Consider the following 21,506-nt stretch of genomic DNA (forward strand, 5'->3'; position numbering starts at 1 on the left):
CTTACACTGCTAAATTAGGTACGGCTAGCGCAGATAGCCCTCGTGTAGCTTTGCGCGAAATTCAAAACAAACAAACAGTAACAAGCGAATGTTTGTAAGATGGATCTTAAAATTAAAACTACAGTTTTCTGCTAAATATCACATGGGTTTATTTATTTGTCACGATGTTATAGGTTTTGATTTTTCCACTCGCGACGCCGCAATAGGTGGAGTAACTGTCAGTATCAATATCTAAAATTTTCGATCTGAACATTACCTTAGACGACACAAGGACACAATCCCAGGTCAGACACCCCTAAGATTCAGGTATAGCCGTCCAAAATTTTGAACTACTGATCAGAGCTAGTGCTGCCAGCCAGTAGCAGCCGCCGGGACAAGAGCTTTGTCTGGTTCCTTGATAAGCTGTCACTTATCTAACGTCTCGAACCATTGACTCTTCAATCTGGAGTCCGACACACTAACCACGTGGCTATACTCTCGACCCATTAAATCTTCAGATGTTTTACTCAGTTTAACCGTTCGTTTTTGACGAGATTGGTGTTATGGGATTTAAACTCTTTGTCAGAAGGTTATATATATTTGAGTATTTCAAAAAAACCAAAGAACAATTTCTGCTTACCTTTGGGGTGTTTTGGTACAAAGTTAACAGTTTTAGTCTTAGCTCGGAGGGCTTCTCCAGTGCCATCAATCCACACGTACATACACTGCACTTTATCCTCAGGCTGTGGCAAACTGAGATACTTCATCAATATTTGCTTGTTCATGCTCGTTGGTTTGGTCATACTCAACATAATCGTGGGGATTTCTATTACGAAATTAAAATGAAGTCTAATTAATGGTCATTGAAGTTAAGTAACACCAGTCTTTCTTTTTTATTATTCTATAATTCGAAAAAAAAAAGTTGTTAGTAGAGACAAAAATGGGGTAATATCCATAAAGAATAATGTTTCTACGAAACTAATGGGTCACTAAATCTTTTTTTAATGGTAAATCTGTCTAGTTACGCTCTGCAAGACGAGGAAATAGGTTCTTAGAGCTACACGTATTTTATTATCTATGTTATTTTAAACTAAGCAGTGCCATAACTCGCGTGTTTTAGATGAAAAAAAAATTGCATTATTAATATTTCTCAATTCTCCCTCTTTTTTTTTATAGTATAAGATATCAAAACAAGTTCTTCTTTTGTCCCCAAACGTTTGTTTCTCCTAGTTACATCACACTGACCTTTCATGTCGTTTGTTTGTTTATTTTTTTAGGAATTATTTTTTGATATTTTTGAGTGAAAATCTGTTGACAGTTAGATTGGACCTAATATCTGATGTTGTTGTTTGAAGTTTAGCACAAAACTACACGAGGGCTATCTGTGCTATCCGTCCCTAATTTAGCGGTGTAAGACTAGAGGGAAGGCAGCTAGTCATCACCACCCACCGCCAACTCTTGGGCTACTCTTTTTACCAACGAATAGTGGGATTGACCGTCACATTATGTCGCCCCTTTCATGTGGAAACCAGCTAGAGGCAATAGATAAAAAAAAATATCCTTTACTGATGTTACCAGTGAAATTCTGCTATTAAATTCTTTGTATAAAACCTGCTTCCTGGTGGTTAACGATACGCTTGATGGTTTATAACGCTAAAATGTGGGGCTCGATCTCGCGGTGAGAAAAGCGAAAATAGCCCATTGTGTTGCTTTACGTTTGCAAACAAGGTACATGAAACCTTGAGTCTGAGCTAATGGTGGGATTTGATTGTCACTCGTATCACACAGCGTTTGTGGGACAAAAAAACGCGAGCCGCAAAAGCTCGGCTTCGAAGTCTGGGCACGCGAAACAGTAGGCCACACCCGACCTTTCTTACTACGATACATTTTACTATTTCTACATTGTCATTTGCGCCTCGTTTTATTTGGGTGGGGGGGGGCATTTGTGTGGCACTATATGCCTCTGTTCTTGTTAAGTGACATTTAAAAAAAACATTCAAGGTATAGAAAACGTATTTCTTTTTGTTTCGATGTTTTAACTTAAGTGATGTAATACTTTTATAGTTGTATATCATTCAGAAGACGAAGATAAAGCAGCACAGGATAGTTTCTCTGCATCATCTTCCAGTGGCCTACCTACATGGCGTAAAAAAAAAGAAGTCGTTATTTGAACACCGTATATTTCGCAAGCTATGCTGTTTCTAAACAGTTAGACTAACGCCTATTTGTGATTAAGAAGTTTTGATATCAATAATTCATGAAATTAGATCTTATTTCGATGCTCGTAGACATTGGCTTTATCACGAGTGAAACAACGTAAGTCAGAGAAATTGTTTCTGTGTTAAATAGAAATGAACAGACCTACCTACCTTTCGGAGACACTTGGAACTAGCGAAAATTACAGCTGAATGTTTATTTCTAAGAAGAAAAAAAACCCATAGAACGTAAAACTGAAACCAAAACCGAGTTTCTAATGAATCCTCCAACAAAAGTGACCAATGGTCTAGGTCAGTGTGCTGAGTTACAGCTACGTTTCGTTCGTTTTAACCAAGCAAGACCAGAGGCGTGTCAATCACATGACAGTCTGGTGCCTAGTCCAATCATCAATAAAACTCACGTCACATCAGAGATTTTAGTTACCAACCAACTCTACTAAATACTAGGAATAAAATCCTCTTACCTCCTGATTAATGTTACATATATATATATTTTATCATAAACGGTAAATTCCGTTTAAACAACACATGATTTAGCAATAATTTTATTATTTTGCATATAAATCAACAAGTCAAAACTGAAACTATGCTTATCAATTGTTTTGTTTTCAGAACAAAGCCACATTATAATATCTCCTGTGTCCACCGCGGGAAGCGAACCCCGAATTTTAGCGTAGAAATTCAGTAGATTTGCCGCTGACCCATCGGGAGAAATGTTAGTTGAGAAGGTCTTTGAAATTGACTCATTTTTGGAGCTGAACCTTGAAAGTTGTGTTGGCGTGCCAATGAAAATATGTATATGTGTGTGTGTGGAATTTGTTTATTGAAATGAACTTCTTCATACCATATTATTCGTGGATAGCTAACTTCGTGACTGTTCGAAAATCTCAAAGTCATTTAATGAATCTATGTCTTTCAGTCACGCTGAGTTTTTTACGTGTGTAACATTATTAACACGAGATTAATTCAGATATTAGCCTCCCCCACCCCCCAGTGGCACAGCGGTATGTCTGCGGATTTACAACGCTAGAAACCGGGTTTCGATACCCGTGTTGGGCAGAGCACAGATAGCCCATTGTGTAGCTTTGTGCTTAATTATAAACAAACAATAATACCTCATTAAGTTCGGCCTATTTATGAGACTAACGTTAGTGTTTAGTGTTAAATTTACAAGCTAAGCTAACAATGGAAAATAACTTTTGTAAATTAAAATATTATTAATGATAATAATACATAATGATAATAATATTCAAAATTATTTTAAACATCATAATTAGTAATATTCAAAATTAAACTAGCTAAAAATTTGTGTGTCTCAAGGCATCCGGTAGATGGCGAGATATTAAGATTAATAAGGTTGTTAGAAATTCTCCTTGTTAACTCAGTTTTAACTAATACGAAATTATTAAAACATTGAGGTTTTAATGGAAAAAATAATGATTAACAGTTTTGATTTATTTTTTCATAAATTAATATTGGTAGCACCTAGTGGACGAGCGCAGGCAACGGTTAAAAGGATATCGCGAGCACGCTTGATATCTTCGTAACTAAATATATTTGACTTTTAAGATAAAGTCTATGTTTGATAGGTGTAATAATAACAAATAAACCCTTTTATACACTGCAAAAAAATCTAGGAGAATAAGTATCCTTACATATTTTCCATCTGAATTTAAATTAAATGCAACGCTGATTACTGCCGTTTGCAGGCTTACCACGCTAAGATCCCGAATTCGATTCCCCGCGGTGGACACAGCAGATAGTTCAGTGTGGCTTTACTATAAACCAAACACTTCGCGCACCGAACTAACTGCACGAGTCAATATAAAGTAGTACTGATCCCACAAGAGAAGAAGAACATAAGTCACTGGGGACCTTGACCTCATCTAAGTTTCTCTTAACTTTATTCTATCCGTGTGGTGTTACATTTAAATAACCCGTGTAATAACGACTTCACATAACTGTGTCCCCACCCAAGGGCCCCAGAACCGTGAGTGAATACTTCGCGCTTTATTAACTATATGTGATGTCGACATAATTGTAGATAGTTCTGTCCTAAGAGACAACATTCCGGGAGATTTGATGGAAGAAATGAACTTATTAGGATTAACCAGATCTGGTACTCCACTTTTCGAAGTTATGACGAGATTTCGGAATTGGCAAAGGCTGTCTTCTGTTACATAAATAATTCACTAACGTGGTCTAGGTACGCCAAGAAACTTTCTTCTTAATAACTACCTAATTTCTTCTGAAATAGATATTACTTTTCGATTAACTTAACCATTACTTTGGTTAGTAACCGTACTCACCGTTAGCCTGGTGTTTTGATCATACAAATCACCCACGACCATAAAAAAATTAAATATGTTTGTGAGTAATAACACAGTAAAAAGTGCAAAGTACAAAATGTCATTTAACACTAAATTTTTCTCCTTTTAATAACAATATGTTAAAATCGTGCAATGTGGCTGAAACTATAATACCACCCACAACCAACCCTTTGGCTACTCTTTACCAACAAACAGTGGGATTAACTGATATATTATAACACCTCCACGACTGACAGCGTGAGTTTGTTTGGAGACGTGATTCGAACGCGCGACCCGCCAATTGCAAGTATAGTGCACTACACCATTTCGTAGGGATAAAATTTTTTTTGCAAAATGATGGCTTAAGCTATTTCAAGAGCATCTTTGGTTGTAAGATGAAATATGATTTCCTTAGTTAGCTTCACCATCTTAACTTTTTAGAGATATAACAAGTACAAGTTGAAATTATTTTATACAGACGTTGTTTCAAATTTCCAAAATGAGCAAACAAAACTTATTTGGCCTTTATTCCTCTTGTGTGATTTTAATCAAAACATTACCTCGTTAAACAAATTTCTTTATCTAACAAAAGTAACATGATACCTTGACTCACTCAGAATGAATTCAACTAGTTGTTTTTCTTGTTATTATTCTCGTTAAAGTATGTAAAAAAGTTTAGTTAAAATATTAACAGATTTAATTGCTTCATTAAATAAAAATAATCCTTTAACGATAAAAATAGTCGTTTCAGGAAGGGGCGCTGCCAACTAATTCCTTTCCATTTGGCCTACAGTCCAAAATTAAGAACAATTACTTTCCATTTGGCCTACAGACCAAAATTGAGACCTGTTACTTTCCATTTGGCCTACAGCCCAAAATAAGACTAATTACTTTCTATTTGGCCTACAGTCCAAAATTAAGGAGGGTTATAAGTGACCAACAGGAGGCTAATCTGGCCCGGTGATTCTCAACCTTTTCCAATATTGTTCACCCCTATAAGTTTTTTGCAACAACTCACTCACCCCCGTTCGAAAAAACACAGAAATGTACTAAATTAAAATACAAAATTCTTTATTATGACTTAAATATACATCAAACGATAACTAGAATAAATAATGATAACTAATGACTTTTTTTTATTGTTGTTCTTGAATTTGTTGTATAATTGATAATACTCATTCACCCTGATTCTGTTCTCATTAATACTTGATTGAACCATTCACCCAGTTGCTCGTTTCTCGAGGATTTTAAAATAATGAATGGAAATTTGTATTAAAAATTAATTTTACTATTTTTTCTACAAAAATGCATATAACACTGAAATTTAATATCTCTATACCAGAAAAATGTTTTAATATTTCATGGGTCTGTTTTGGGAATCTTGTTAATTATTAATGTCCGTGATTTAAACAGTCCCACAATAAGAATTTCAAATTCAAGGTTTATACCTAGATGACACACCAGAGTTCCATCAAAAAAGACCTAGGTTCGAATTCCGACTACTACTACCCGCAGTGAAATAGTCGTTCACAAAACTTGCTTGAAGATATAAATAGATAAGCAACAAAAACGTAATAATTAATTAATAGTTAATATCTAGTCATTAAAAGTTAATAATTGCACTTAAGTTATGGTGTAAGTTACTATCAATATTTGCAAAATGTTTAAATTATTTTGAAACTTTTATTTTCTTTAAGTATATACAATATAATTTATGTTTGTTTCACATTTTTTTCGTCTCGGGTACAAATACAAGACCTAAAGGATGAACTCATTAGCAGCTTCTAGTAAGCCTCTTTTTTTCTTTTCCTTTTGAAGGGGGGGGGGGGTAAAACTATCACATTAATCCCCTATCACGATCTCAGGATCATAGAACGACCACTAGTTGCACGGCATATTATCTTTGAGGTAATTTTTAGTTTTATTATTTCCGTGACTGGGATCCGAATCTAAGACCTCACACACACACACCAAATGTATATTCTACCAGCTGATCTAAAGGACCTCCAAGTGATACGAAGGAAGGCTATCTTGAACAACTCAAACTACTACAATTTTAACAGGTATAGTTAGTGAAGCGCAACAAATGGCCTACTGAAAATCTGTTCATTTATTAAGTTCTTAAAAAAAGTTACACTGATGAAAGAAGCGGTAAATGCCCTGATTTATTTCGCTTTTGAATTTTAATTTTTATCATGTCAGTAAATCAAAAATATATAAATTGTGCCAAAAATCTCCAACAACAACAACAAAAAAGGTCTATCGAACAAAGCATTAACCTTGTTTTATTGTTGTATTTTACAATGTAAGTGCATCATGCACGTTAAAAACAAGCAGAAATTGAAGAAGCTAGAAATTCAAATGAAAATGGAGTAATAAAACTCATCATTTTATATAAATTATTCTTCGTAGTCGATTTGAAGCTCCCCCAGTGACTCAGCGGTAAGTCTGGGGGCTTAAAGTGCTATAAATCGTGTTTCGATATCCGCGGCGGACAGAGCACACTTAATCTATTGTGTAGTTTTGTTTTTAGCAAAAAAAAAAATGAATGAAAAATAAGTGAAACTTATTGATACCACATTTAGCAGAACATTATACACTTTTTAATTATTTAAAATATTAACTAAGTCAACATTTCCAAAATGGTGGGCCGCGACGCACAGGTGGGCCACAAAGTTATCAGAATGTCGCAGAACAAGTGTCTCAATCACTATTCTGTGTATCGTATCCCAGTCGGTTTGATTAGCCCTGGAACTAACGAAAGACGATATGTATTGTGATTAACATTATTAAACCTTTTTTTTTTTTACACTTAGAAAAGTGTGATTAATAATAACTGTTGAAGTTGAAGATATAATGTGGTTTACATATCTAATATTCAATTATACTTTTCATAAAACATTAATATAAGACACGTATTTTAACGCTACATTCTTTGTGCAGTCCCTTGAGTTAGGATACCTGGCTTTCACCCAGAAAGTCCGGGTTTGATTCCGGGAGTGGAAGTTAGGATTTTACCGGGTTTCGATACAGATAACATATTATGTAGCTTTGTGCTTTATTACACCTTCGTTTTGTTTTTCAAGAAGAAGAATGCATGATACAATTTCAACCACACTATGTCTGCCATATCCATATCGCATAATACAAAACTCATCAGGCCGACTAAGACACAAAAAACACAGCTTAGCGTTCACACCATAACAATGGCTGACATACTGTTATACTTTTCTCTGTACTTTCATTCTTGGTCCAGCATGGCCAGGTGGTTAGAGCACTCTACTCGCAATCTGAGGGTCGCGGGTTCGAATCTCCGTCACACCAAACATGCTCGCCCTTTCAGTCGTGGGGGCGTTATAAAGTGATGGTCAATCCCACTATTCGTTGGTGAAAGAGTAGCCTAAGAGTTAGCGGTGATGACTAGCTGCCTTCCTCTAGTCTTACACTGCTAAATTAGGGACGGCTAGCGCAGATAGTCCTCGTGTAGCTTTGCGCGAAATTCAAACCAAACTTTCATTTTTAAGAACATGGCATACCTTAACGTAAATAATTTTTTACTTCAACATTGTTTAAAAAATAATTATCGTAAAATGTTTTTGGATAAATAAAAACACCAAATATAAGAAAGTATTACTAGACTTTACTAAAATTTAGGTCCCAAAAATGTACTAGCTACATTGGTGGGTCGTGAGTTGCGAAAATTTGAGAATCCCTATTACGAACATTCACTCACTATTTATAAGATGATCTAAAATAGGTAGTATAAATAACACTAATATTATGCATGCAAACTAGTCAATATTGTGAACTGATGGATTCATTAAAGTAAAAAGATGTTTTTATGTATTTTTAAGGACACTTAGTTTAATTACTTTTTTATGTGACGATACGATGCGCCCTCTTGTGGAATATAAGATTATAAGTTAGGCTTATAGTTACATTGAATTTCAAGAATCAAAATAAAAATGGAACTAACGATGCAGTTTAAAGAAAATATTTTAAGTGATCACAAAGGACCAAAGCAAACTTACTTCAGCCCTTATGCAGATAATGGAGGGTAAAACTTGTTTTTTCTTAATTTAGTTTTAGTTAATTTAACTATGGTTTAGTGTGTGGTTCTGAACGACAGTCGTTATTTGATACTATAGACTATAGTACCTGATAATGACAAAACGTTGTCGAAACGTTGTATATTTGCTGTTATGTTAAACTTTTTTCTTCATTACCCATTCAAGCCGTCTCCAGCCATTATTAGACTATAGTATTAGTATATAACTATAAGTATATTATTACTAATAGTAATACTACTACTAGCTCTAGTAATAATAATTAATTATTAATTTAATATTAATTGTTTCCCTTTCATCTTGTTATTGATATTATAATAAAAACTTCCAAGAGTTTTTTATATTATATTTATGGAATGTAAACTTAGCTATCGTTAGGGTCTTCATAACATTTACTCAAGTTTTAGTTTTATGCGTAGTGTTGAAACTTGACAAGAGAAAAGCTCTTTAAAAAGATGTTGGAAAGCAGGAGAAAGGAAGGTTTGAAGTTTTAAGATATTGAAAAGGGTTGAAAGGGGTAAAGCAAGATGTATGTGAGCGTAAATATCAGAAACTCTTTTGGAAAACTATAGAAAATATCACAGAACAAACTTACATTGTAAATCATTTCAACAAAAGTGAATAGTAAAATGTTACATAAATAGCAAAATGAAGAATCCTACTTTGTAAAAAGAAAGCAAGATGATGATAATAATGTATACATCTTAATTCAAAGTTTGAAAATTCAAAAGGGATTAATGAAATAACTAATGATTTAGCTCGAAATTTTTAATATAATTATAAAAAAAAATCAGTCTGTTTGGGAATTTCCTTATGCAAATCTTGTCATCAAAATGTACTCATTAAGATTAGGTAACTTTTAGTGATTGAATTCCTGAGAAAGCGATTTTCAAGCCATTACTGTCTCCTTTTTGGCACATAGTTAAATACAATGCATCTTACCTTTTCTCTGCTATTACAATGTTAGTGTGATTGTATGTTCTTGGTTCACAAATATCATTTCTTTCTTTAAAAAACAGAAACTTTGTTAAATGATCCCTTTCTACAAATCAGGAATCAGGCTGTTCATTTTCACCCAAGATTGATAACATGAATCATTACTTAATTAGCTGTCTATAGTGAAGATAAATAATAATACATTTTAGCACACTGTTATTTGTTGTTTTTAGTGAAAATAACTTTTTTTTTTTAAACAAAATGCTTTCTGGTAATCCATTTTGTAAATATTATATGTTCTTTTATTTACTTATAAAATTTCTATCTGTGCATCTCAGCAAAGAGATTTACTGATAACTATTTAGAAGTGATCGCAGAGAAAAATTTAAATTTCAGTGAGCATGATCCAGAAAAAATTCCTTTTCATATGATATGTAAAAATACTACGAGAAAAAATATAATGATTCTGTAAAATTAACGTTTTAACTTGTAAGCAAGATTTGTAATATTAAATCCTAAAATATATATATATATTCCAGTTCACCATTGGTTTGCATAGCGTATTGTCAAACGGAGATGTTTTAATTTAATAGGTACTGGTTGTTAGAATAGACAATTGTAGCTGAAGTAAAGACAACGATGAAGTTACATAGTCATTTATGTGGATAAAACAAAGCCTTATTTTTATTGGTGTTCTTCTAAGAAACATAAAGTATCGATAAGAACTTCTGAGCGAAAACAAAATGTTATAATACAAAAAGTAACAATGTTGGTTGTGTGTGAGATATATTTATTTAAAAACTTGGTGTGTGAGATATATTTATTTAAAAACTTGAGCTATATGATGGCTAGACATGAGGTCTTATATTTATACTTTCCAAAAAAGAGCAGCAACAAAGACAAGTATTTCAGAATTATTTAAAGTCTAAAGAGATTAGCTGTGGAAGATAATTTAAGTAGGGTCAGTGAAATTGTACTCATATTTTCAATAACTTCCAAAGCACTTAAGACGAATCAAGATATCCATAAGAAAAAAAAAAAGGCCTAATTCAATAATAATTGATAAAAAATTTGATTTGTTTTTCCTATAGGTCACATACTGTATTTCACCGTATGAAATAATATTCAGTAAACACGAGTGAGAGAGATGTAAATGTTTATAAATTCTGTAAACAAGTAATTTTTTTAAAACCGAGTGGAAACAGTTGCATTCTAAAAATTAATCGTATATAATATTTTTTATTTTCATCAGGAGTATCGTAGCAATAGCAGGAGAAGACTATGCTGTGATAGCATCAGATACTAGGTTGAGTGCTGGATTTTCTATCTATACTCGGGAACAATCTAAGCTTTACAAGCTGTAAGTATCGTAAATACCAAAGTTTGACGTCACATGTTTCAATAGGTTTATACTTTGGTGTTAGTTTTTCAGCTGTGATTAGTCCAGAAATTGATTCATTACACACTCATAAATCAAGCTAACGCTTGTCTTAATAATCCTGAGATTGTTACACAGTTACGAGAAATGATAAAAAAAATTATGGCATGGGTTCAAATGACAATTTAGTGAAAATTATATATTTATTCACATGTACTGTTTCAAACAAAACTGTAAAAATGAAAAAAGTTTGGGAAATTTGTTTATATATCAACTACACTGACCTTTACAAAATTGCATTGACAAAAGCATAATTTTTTCAAAAACATCCAAAAATAAGACTTTCGAGAGCTATATGAAATTGAGATATCACTATACTAACTAACCCTAATGTTTCAACACAATTAATTTTTATAAGTACGAATTTTTCACTATTTACATCATCCGGTGAATCTAATTTTAAAATTTTCGGGACATTGCTACTTTTTTTATTCTTCTTTGTTCACGGGGTAACACGGGGTGTTTTTTTATTTTTACTCCTGAGATATGGGGGTGTTCACTAGTGCAGTGATTTATAAAAATGAATAGCTGTCATTAGACTGTCCAAATAATGCAGTATTTGTGTACCATGCCCAGAATCAAGCATTTAAATTGTTGGTTTTTATATACGTACTACAATTTCAGCATTTATTATACGATAAACAAGTTGAGCCATAATTACTGTATATAAAGTTAACGTATCATGTATTAGTACATTTTTTTCCAGTTTGCCATATTGTTTTTAAATTAATAATTCACCATGATCAATTAATGTTGTCCGACTTTTGTCAACAGTATAGTAAGTTTTGATAACATTTATCTTGAGACTAATATATTTTAAGATGCTCAGATCAGTTGTATTTATTGTTTACGTCACTTTATGTCTTGCTAAAATTCTTACCTGACGAGTAGTTTTGTTCGACGCGATATTATATAGGATTATGAATAACTTTTGGACCTTTTTTGTGCCTTGTTTAACATGTGGATTCTCAGTAGAACAAAAAAAAATCTGGATAGTTTTAGTATGTTATTAGATTGTAAGTTATCTGTTGGAAAAAAATTGCACTTAAATAAATTAATAAATAAGTTGAAATATTCAGTTTAGTTAATATAGTTATATCTCCATTTCATATAGATCTCAAAAGTCTGTTCTTGGATGTGCTGGTTGTTGGTGTGACATTCTAACTTTTACAAGACTTCTGGAAGCCCGAATGAAAGCAAGATCCTTTATATATATATATCTCACATAATGTAACGAAACAAAGCTAACCTAATCATTTACATCCTAGAACAAATAGTACATTTTTGTCTTTTTACTTTCCTGCCTATCCAAATACATTTTCACTTTTTCTAAAATTATTAAACGCTTTAATAATTAGTCCAGAATCTCCATTACGATTTCAGATGTTGTTTATAACTTGTAGACAAAGTAAAGCTTTTGTTTAAAACATGCATCAACGGCTGATAAACAGTTAAAAGGCAGTCATTGTAATCTCAAGAATTAATTATTTGTGTTTCTAACTCTAGTGTGTATTAGGAACACTATTTTTGTTGTGATATAAAACTCTTTAACTGGTTTTTATTATGCACATAGCCTGTTCTAATGACAATAGTAGCAACTTTAAATAAAACATCAGATTCGTTACATCAAATTCATTTGAAACACAACTTTTATTTCAGAAAGTTTACAATGCCTTTCTTTAAAAAAAACTACCTTCATATATTATAACTTTTTATATATTTTACGTAGATTTAAAAGTTATCCGTAATTTTATTACAGATGTATGAAAACGAACACCACAAACAAATGTCTACTCCAGCAATTGCTCAGCTCGTAACAACCATGTTATATTACAAACGATTTTTTCCATACTACATTTCGAACGTTTTGGCAGGTATTGATGAAGAAGGTAAGACTCGTAATTTTGTTTTTCTAATCTCGACATTTAAACACTTTTTTTTAAAGTTTATTTAATTACCAGGAATCCAAGTAATTCTGAATGCACTAAAGGTTTTTTTTCAAATAATAAAATGTGGAAGTTGTAGCATTTGGAAGGGGGAAACTATTCACTTTAGAAGTGATTCTTTAAACTTGTTATAAATATATATAAAAATGATGTGATTTTAAAAGTGTTCCCACCATTGCCCAGTACACAAAGACTTGTATAAAATGTTAATCCTTTTCCAAATCTTCTTTGTCTATTCACAAAATTTACTTTAAGTTTTAAAAAAAAAGTAAGCCTACTACGAAACTTCATTGTAACACAGTTATATGGTGTCTGGTGGTATAAAGAAATGAACTGTATTAATTTCTCCATGTGGTGACAAACGGTACAAAACTAATGTTAAAGGAATGAAAATTTGTATAAACTAACTTATCTTAGTGGTTATAAAAAAATCATATATGTATATTTTTTTGTGTTTTAATTTCAGTGAAACATTAACCCTAGATAAAACAAAATATATTCAAAACGGTGGCTTTTTTTAGTCTTGAATTCAAGGGATAATGTTTTCAATGGCTTTTAATTATCTGTTGGCATTTTCGTGCAATCGGGATATATATATTTATATTTTATTTTTCAAGGTCGAGGCTGCGTGTATTCTTATGATCCTATTGGTCATTGTGAAAAAGTTCAGTATAGAACGGGTGGATCATCGAGTGCTCTTCTACAACCTCTTCTGGACAACCAAGTTAGTAAATTTTTTTTTTAAATCTTAGTAATTTCTCATGTGCCAGGTCAGAACTTCTGACTGGTATCACCAGAATGCCTTTTTTTTTAATGTTCTTCAATGATTTTAGCCTTTAATTGAGGTACTGTTTCTGACATATCTTTTATTTACGTTTATATGTTTTCTCGCTAGATGTTAAATTAGTAGACAAAACTTGGTAGATTTCTTCACGTTGAAATTTGTGGAAAAGTCAAGTTCTAGACAAGGGTTTGAATCAATTTCCATCGTCAATTCGCCACACCGATAAACTTGAAAACCTTCCTAGTCTTTTTTGGTTCATGCACTGTTTTTCTACATTCTCTCAATCAGAAAAAAATATGTAGTATGAACAGTATAAATATAGCCATTCAAATAATAATACATAAGTATATTTTTATTATGAACTTTACTATATATATATAATCTTTTTTCTTTTTTGCATTCTGTAGATAGGATTAAAAAACATACAAGATGCAACACCTGTTTCAATAGTTAAAGACAGAGCCATTGCCATCATCAAAGATGTCTTTATCTCTGCAGCTGAGAGAGATATTTACACTGGCGATGGAATCGTTATGCACGTTATTACTAAAGATGGCATTACAGAAGAGAAGTTCCCCCTACGTACCGATTAAACCATGTTGTTTTATTGGTCATGACTAATCTTGTTTTCTATTACTGTAACCCTTTACAAAAAATAAATTAATACTTACTGTGAACAAATTTGTAATTTTGATTTAATTGAAATTTTGCAACTAGAAATTTCTTAATGTCACGAGTATTTACGGTCACTTATAAGCATTTTTGCTTTTTTAAGCTTATAACATCAGTAATATTACAGGATAGGTAGATCAACATGTCACCCAGATTTTGCAAAATGTTTATTGTTAGTGTAAGCTTTTTGACAGTCTTACTTTCAGGGGCTATTTTAATAAATTATTAAAAACATATAATTCAAAAAAGAGCAATAAAATTACATGTTACACATCCGTTTCAACATCTGGCAGTGTCCATTTACCTGGACCAAATTGTACCATCAAATTTTTGAATAACCTTGCACTTTCTAAGAAGTCTGAACTTATTTCTAAACCTCTTAAATGACAATGAACAGTTTGGAAATGTTTTGTGACCAGATTTTAAAGTAGAGCTGGGCAAACAGTGGGAGTAGATAATTGATTAATTGGGCTCATTAACTGATCACATTCGACTAAGTGGTTATTCTCACTAGACTCGGATAGTTGGAATAATAAATGTATCTTATTATCATATATCATTGTTGTCGAAAGCTAATTTTTGTGCTGTCAGGCCATTAGCACATCTAAACAATGACGCATGATGTGTGCAAAGTATGCCATTTCTAGGGGGATCTGGGGCATGCCCCCTCAGAAAATTTTTGGAAATTTAATGCTATGAGATTGAATCTTGAGTTATTTTAGCTACCAACACTGCATATACATAAGGTAATGTATTGAATTAAAAGAAGCAAGTTTTAATACATAAGTTGTAGCTATATATGCCAGGAAAAAGTGGTCAGGCCATGGCCTTACTGCTTCCTACCGCCCTGTATATTTTTGAGTTAGAAGCATAAATTTTAATTTTGTCATTTGTAGAAGTCCAGGCTTCAAATTTTGAGTTTAATTTTGCTTAACTTGTGAAACTTCTAATAACCACTCTGTTTCTAGCATTTCAGTTACTATTAATGAAAAATAAATAAGTTTTTAAGAGATAAAAGTGCAACTTTTTTTTATTGTCTACCATGACGTTGTAATTTTAAAAATTGAAAGAAAAATGAAACTTCATAAAATCTGCTTAGTAAATACAACAGTTTCAAACAATATCCAACCTAAAACTACGTTCTTGAGAGTCTGACTTGTGCATTCTTTATTTCTCCTTTCCTTTATTTGCTACCATTTGATGAGATTATACTTAATGCTGGTCAATTACTGGCTACTGACAAACCATCTGATAGACTTATTTACATATTTACACGGCTACTGTCACTACAACAAAGGCCTCGGCAACACACAATGTCGATCATTTTGTGTAGCTATGAAAATACTATTACAATTAATTCTAACACGTCACGAGCTGGAATCGTGTATAAACAAACTGAATTAGGCTAGAGTGGAAAAGTTACAGTAATTAATTAATATGAAGGAACACCACACAATCAATTTGTAAAAGAATATTTGATCAGAGCTATCAGCAGATATATAACATCGGGTGAGTAACCAAGATTACATTAAATTATATACAAATAACTGGCATAATTGAACAGCATCGTTTGTGTTTACATGCACGTTCTGAAATACAAAAGCAAGGGACCCAGAATTTGAGATAGTTTCACGGAACTGTTGGCTCTGTTTTAACGTTCCTCCAATTTTCTGAGATACGTGGTGACCCTATTAACTAGTCTATAATCAGTATTACTCATTCAATACTATATGTCAGTATGTTGTATACACCTTCACGACACTTTGAAAATATAAAGTTTGAAAATAACAACATGTTATAAACTCACTTAAAAAGTATAATGTGATTCCTCTCTATAATGTTTTAATAATTAGATCGATGTAATTGAAACCCTTCAAGTGCATCATGGATTTTGCTGATGGTTTTTATTACTTACAAACTATTTCAACCAATCTTTGGTATCGAAAATTACAGATTTCAACAAAAATCTGGTCAGCTTTTATTTTTACCCACCTGATGCCAGTTATTAACATATCTTAAAAAATCTTTTTGATATTTCATTCATTTAAAAACAATAGTGCTCCATGAATTATCTTTTAAGTTACACCTAGAGCCTTTCATCAAACTGAACGTAAAAAAAAAAAACTTTTGAGTTTAGTGGGGACTTTAGCCTAAAAGTTGCCTTGAAATAAAAACTATTTGTTTTCAGATATTCACATAAGAAGTATCTTAACTGCTCTTCTAATCTCAAACTGATAGACCACAAGGGATACAGCTTATCAAAAGCACCCACTGCCAACTTTTAAGCTACTCTTGTTGGACTGAATAATAATTTTTTTTTGGGGGGGGAGCTGATGGACATACTAAAAACTGTTTATGGACGAGTTATCTAATTACTTTGTTGTTCTGGTACCTTACACTAAAATCTGAAACTTGTTAAAAATTTGCCTAAGCTGTAAATAAATATCAGTTGTCCCCATTAAAACTCAAGTGATTACTAAGAATTTTAATTAAATTATATAAAAAATATGTTAATATTAAAATGTTGATTAGCGATATCTTTAACCCTTCTTACGGCTCTTTCTCGAGCGAGCTGAAAGACGTGTATAGATAAATACGTCAAACATTTTACACTGATCATTCTCTCTCCAGACTGAATGAAAAATGAAATTTTTATTCCTTTGTTGTTGAAATAGAGTAGCACTAGTGGTTAGGGCACTTGACTCGCAATCCCCGTCGTCGAGCGTGCTCATCCTGTATAGTTGTCGTGTAACAATTCGTGGCTTAAAAAATATATCAGCCGACTCAAAACTAGTTGGGATTAAGGTCATTACGAATAACAAATTCAGCAATGCTTCTTTTTATTTTATTCTTTCCATTTCTAGCTAATAACGTTGTTTCAGAATAACGAAAACTCGTTAATCTATTTGTTTTACTTTTTATCTTCTTATTGACATTGAAAGTGGAAACCTTTTATGAACTGAACAATATCAAACTCATTTTTCGTATATTTTTTTTTGCTGGCGTAAACTCAACATTTCTTTTACATCTGTTGTTTTGGCATAAAGTATGGTAGAGAAAATATTCACAGTACAAGTAAATCCACTCTAACAAAAACGTCCTTTAAAAAAAAACAACTCATAAGTTATATTAGTGGCCAAGTGTATGGAATTTTTAATGAATGATTTTCCCTATACGTATATTACAAATGCATAATGATAGTCTTTAGATTGTTACATATCATTGTTAAGTTTCTAATTTTTAACGTCGTTCAACACATGACTAAAATACTACTTTATATAGTACTAGTTACCGTATAGCAGTATTCAGCTTCTCAGGTTTTGTAGACAAATCATTAACTCACTACAGCCGACCGAGATTCTTGGCTGCTTCCAGTAATTAGCTGTAATTTTGACGATGCAGGAGTAATTTTTTCAGGCGTAACAAGCTCTCTAGAATACAGGATATTGTTCAGAATGTGTTCTAAGGTCCAGTGTTTCCGCAGTAAGGCATGATCAAGTGTGAAGTGCCCATATCGGGTTTGACGAAGTTGAGTACAAACGGCACAAGACTTCAGTGTTAACCCTAAGTCGTGAACTACTTGCTTGAGATAGAGTTCATTTTCATTGATACAGTTCACCTCTAAAAAACAAAACAAGAATACATGTATGTATGTTAAACTCAAATTAATTCAGCTACTGAAAAAAAACTGCATTACATTTAACTACCTGTCAAAAGATCGACAATGTTCACGTTATTACTTCTTTCTCTGTCTTGACAGGAGTAAATCCATAAACAGACTGATTGCTAAGTTAAAATCAGTGTGAGAAAATCCTTATCATATTTGACAGTTTAAAATTATGTAGAATTAAACAACTGGTTTTCTATTAATTATAGTTCCCTAAGTTGCCAGTGGTCCTGAGCACAAGATAAACAAAATGTTTAAAGATAGCCCAAGTTAGCTACAAAGTCTATACAAGAGATATATTAAAATTAGCATGATGTTTTAAGGAAAGATCACATTCACAGTACATTTTAAAGTGTAAGTTCAATGTGTAAAATTAATTTCTTTTTATCAAAAAGAAAAAACAACAACATTTGTTCAGAATGCTGTTGTCCAAATGGTTAATTATCACGAGACAGACAGTCCAACAACTTAGACTAGAATTATTTCAAACACGTCCATATCATGTAAGAACACTGACACCGTTAGCTTAGTTCTCAAGTTTTTTAAACAGCATTTTTTCCCCCTCTTGTCTTGTGGTGTTTAATGCCCCACCCATACACACAAATTAAAATAAGTAAGCCACTATCACGAAATATTAAAAATTGTACATTCAAACAAAGTGAAGTTAAGTTTATGTGAGATACTGCCTACACACTGGTGACAAGAGTACACCCACTTATTGGAGCAGAGTAGTTCCATCAGGAGATTGATGAACAACAGGTGGAAGAGGTCTTCATCCAATTATATACGAGCTAAAATGGAACCCACAGACAAATCGCAGCATCTATAAGTTTTAACGTACCTGAAGGTGCTGGAAGTAAAATGTGATTACTTTATAAATGCAGGTAATTACTTATTACCCACAGACAAATCGCAGCATCTATAAGTTTTAACGTACCTGTAGGTGCTGGTAGTAAAATGTGATTACTTTATAAATGCAGGTAATTACTTATTACTTTTTTCATTACCCTTCCACGGTGCAGTCTGTGAATTAAAGTAACGAGAATGCTGCCAACTTAAAAATTCGAATAATAACAAAGATATAAATGGTTAAAATTGTTCACAACGTGTGTTTAAAACGTCGTATAAATCTCAATTCTACATTTTCATCACGTGATTTAATGGTCTTCTAGTTGTAATCTACAGTTCATTCAATATTTCTCACATCAAGGCAAATATGCAGTAGTAGAAAACTTGTATAAAAACTATTATAAATACACATACACGCGTATCTCGTTACTATTATCAGTCCGGGTCGTCAACTTACCGTCATATCAGATAATGTTTAATTCATTATTGTTTTATAGTGCTGGTTCAATCGCCGTGTTAACAATTAATGTAATCAATAATTTGAAGACTATTTATTTATATATATAGGAAAACATGAAGATAAGCAAATGGTTTTTGTATAATTACCAAAAAAAAAAATCTTTCCACAAAACTTTCTTTGTTCTTAGGTTCTGTTTCAATGTTAGTGAATACTACTATACAAAAATAAAATCAATTAACCATAGCTTGGGCAAGGACACGGGTTCTCAGTCTCTTCACACAGGGGAAAAAACTTAGCATTTTTAATAATTCATTGTATTCAAATTGGTACAAAAGAAATACTGGAATGATAAAAATTGTTATGAATTTAATAAACGTTTGAATATCATCAGAGAGTATGAGTTATGAAAAAGATTATTTAAAATTGGAAAGCTCAAGGCATTTTAACATTACAAATGGAAGTAAATTTCAGGCCCTGTATATACAAACATTAAACCTAACTAACACCATACCTATCAAAGCCTCAACCTTAATGGTGTTTTTTTTTTACAGATTTTTTTCTAAGTAGTGATTAAAAATATTACTGTTTTTTTTAATAAGTTAAGAAAAAGTTAATTTCTATGAATGTTTTGTATTTTTTAATTTCAAATGTAATATTTTTTACTCTAACAAAAATGGATTACCTACCTATAGTGAAATCAGGAGCTTTATAATGAGTACAACGAATGTTGTAAATTAATGGTACAGATTTCCCCGCTGGTCTGATCAGGCCCTTACTTGCAAGTTCATATGCGGCTTGACTTTGAAGACTTACTCCTGTATATCTGAGAACACAGTTATTTACAGGGTTTGGTTCAATAAATATGTCTTTAAACATATATAATCTAAAACTTACTCCTGTATATCTGAGAACACAGTTATTTACAGGGTTTGGTTCAATAAATATGTCTTTAAACATATATAATCTAAAACTTACTCCTGTATATCTGAGAACACAGTTATTTACAGGGTTTGGTTCAATAAATATGTCTTTAAACATATATAATCTAAAACTTACTCCTGTATATCTGAGAACACAGTTATTTATAGGGTTTGATTCAATAAATATGTCTTTAAACATATATAATCTAAAACTTACTCCTGTATATCTGAGAACACAGTTATTTATAGGGTTTGGTTCAATAAATAATACATATATGTTTTTAAACATATAATATGAAACTAAAATCGGACACAAGAATATACTGCTTTTAGAATTAAAAAGTAACACTGACTTCTTAGGTAAAATATTCATACTACCCTCGTAGATCACAATGAGTTAAAACTTTTTCTTATAAAACTACCTGCTTGTCACGTAGGTTTTTCCTCCCGATGATGGTAGCATAAAGCTACTAGAACAAGTAATCTTTCAATTTTGGTAGTAGCCCAAATAAAATATTATTGTGCACTTTAAACGTTGAACTGATTTTTATTTTTTATAATTTATTGTACAAATTGCTATAATTGATTCTTCAAACTTCTAAACGTTCAAAAATAAGTTGGTTTTTGACGGTAATGCCAGATGTCATTTCTATAAGCATCAATAGACATAAAACAGCAAGAAGAAATTGTATTTACAGACTGGTTTCTTACTTCTTGCTAGAAATGTACATAGTTTACTAATATATTCTTCCTAAGTTAATGATGACAGATGTTATTTTCATTCTCCGAACATTCAGTGACTTGGACATTACGAGACACGCGTAGCAAAGCTATGTTTAAGTTTTCGCATCCTGAAGAAGCGCTTTTTATGGTGATTCTATAGTATATTGTGGTTTGTTTTGAAGTGAGTAAATATTATTTATTGAGGTTAGAACTTCTTCTGTAAACAATATATTAAAAAAAATATGGTATCTTTCAGAATTAAAAAAATTCTAATGCCTTAAAACCTATTCTTAGATATATAAAAAGCTTCTATAAACCTGAATAACGTTTTCCAGTGTAGTTGTGGAAATGTTTGGGATTTAGAAATAGCCAAACATTCATTAAAAAAATTAATAATAATTATCAATTTAAAAAAAAGTTACAAAATAAGTTTGACAGAAAAATACTCAATCCATAAAAAGGAACTAATTCTACATAAACCTCTACAACTAATTATATCTGTCAGTTTCTTCCCTCTTATATGTACAACTAATTATATCT

At 32.0% G+C, this 21,506-nt stretch overlaps 3 protein-coding genes across 3 annotated transcripts in view; 1 reads left to right on the top strand and 2 right to left on the bottom strand.

Annotated features, from left to right (window-relative positions):
* LOC106475554 (glutamine synthetase-like) overlaps positions 1-791 on the bottom strand; it is a gene marked incomplete at its 3' end in the record, with an annotated part of 5,258 nt that extends 4,467 nt beyond the window's left edge. The window contains exon 1 of the mRNA XM_013936233.1: positions 620-791. Coding sequence (XP_013791687.1) covers positions 620-791 — 172 coding nt within the window. The remainder of the gene's footprint in view (positions 1-619) is intronic.
* A 7,616-nt stretch (positions 792-8,407) lies between these two features.
* On the top strand, positions 8,408-14,347 carry LOC106475555 (proteasome subunit beta type-1-like). Its single transcript, XM_013936234.2, has 6 exons — positions 8,408-8,561; positions 10,760-10,867; positions 12,060-12,141; positions 12,705-12,834; positions 13,509-13,615; positions 14,083-14,347. The coding sequence occupies exons 1-6, from the start codon at positions 8,470-8,472 to the stop codon at positions 14,266-14,268; spliced, it is 705 nt and encodes a 234-aa protein (XP_013791688.1). The 5' UTR covers positions 8,408-8,469; the 3' UTR covers positions 14,269-14,347.
* A 3,100-nt stretch (positions 14,348-17,447) lies between these two features.
* On the bottom strand, positions 17,448-20,463 carry LOC106475556 (probable tRNA pseudouridine synthase 2). Its single transcript, XM_013936235.2, has 2 exons — positions 20,010-20,463; positions 17,448-17,968 (listed from the first exon to the last, which is right to left on the bottom strand). The coding sequence occupies exons 1-2, from the start codon at positions 20,440-20,442 to the stop codon at positions 17,682-17,684; spliced, it is 720 nt and encodes a 239-aa protein (XP_013791689.2). The 5' UTR covers positions 20,443-20,463; the 3' UTR covers positions 17,448-17,681.
* Between the last annotated feature and the right edge of the window lie 1,043 nt (positions 20,464-21,506).

This window comes from Limulus polyphemus, unplaced genomic scaffold, assembly GCF_000517525.1.
Source record: "Limulus polyphemus unplaced genomic scaffold, Limulus_polyphemus-2.1.2 Scaffold8795, whole genome shotgun sequence".
NCBI classification, from domain to species: domain Eukaryota; kingdom Metazoa; phylum Arthropoda; class Merostomata; order Xiphosura; family Limulidae; genus Limulus; species Limulus polyphemus.

Excerpts from the sequence above, each read along its gene's own strand:
- LOC106475555 (XM_013936234.2), top strand. The coding sequence starts at position 8,470 with ATGGAACTAACGATGCAGTTTAAAGAAAATATTTTAAGTGATCACAAA. Across the intron at positions 12,142-12,704 it reads TTCTGGAAGCCCGAATGAAA|ATGTATGAAAACGAACACCA; the intron begins GCAAGATCCTTT and ends ATTTTATTACAG. Across the intron at positions 12,835-13,508 it reads GGCAGGTATTGATGAAGAAG|GTCGAGGCTGCGTGTATTCT; the intron begins GTAAGACTCGTA and ends TTATTTTTCAAG.
- LOC106475556 (XM_013936235.2), bottom strand. The coding sequence starts at position 20,442 with ATGTTTAAAGACATATTTATTGAATCAAACCCTATAAATAACTGTGTT. Across the intron at positions 17,969-20,009 it reads AGCTCCTGATTTCACTATAG|AGGTGAACTGTATCAATGAA; the intron begins GTAGGTAATCCA and ends TTTGTTTTTTAG.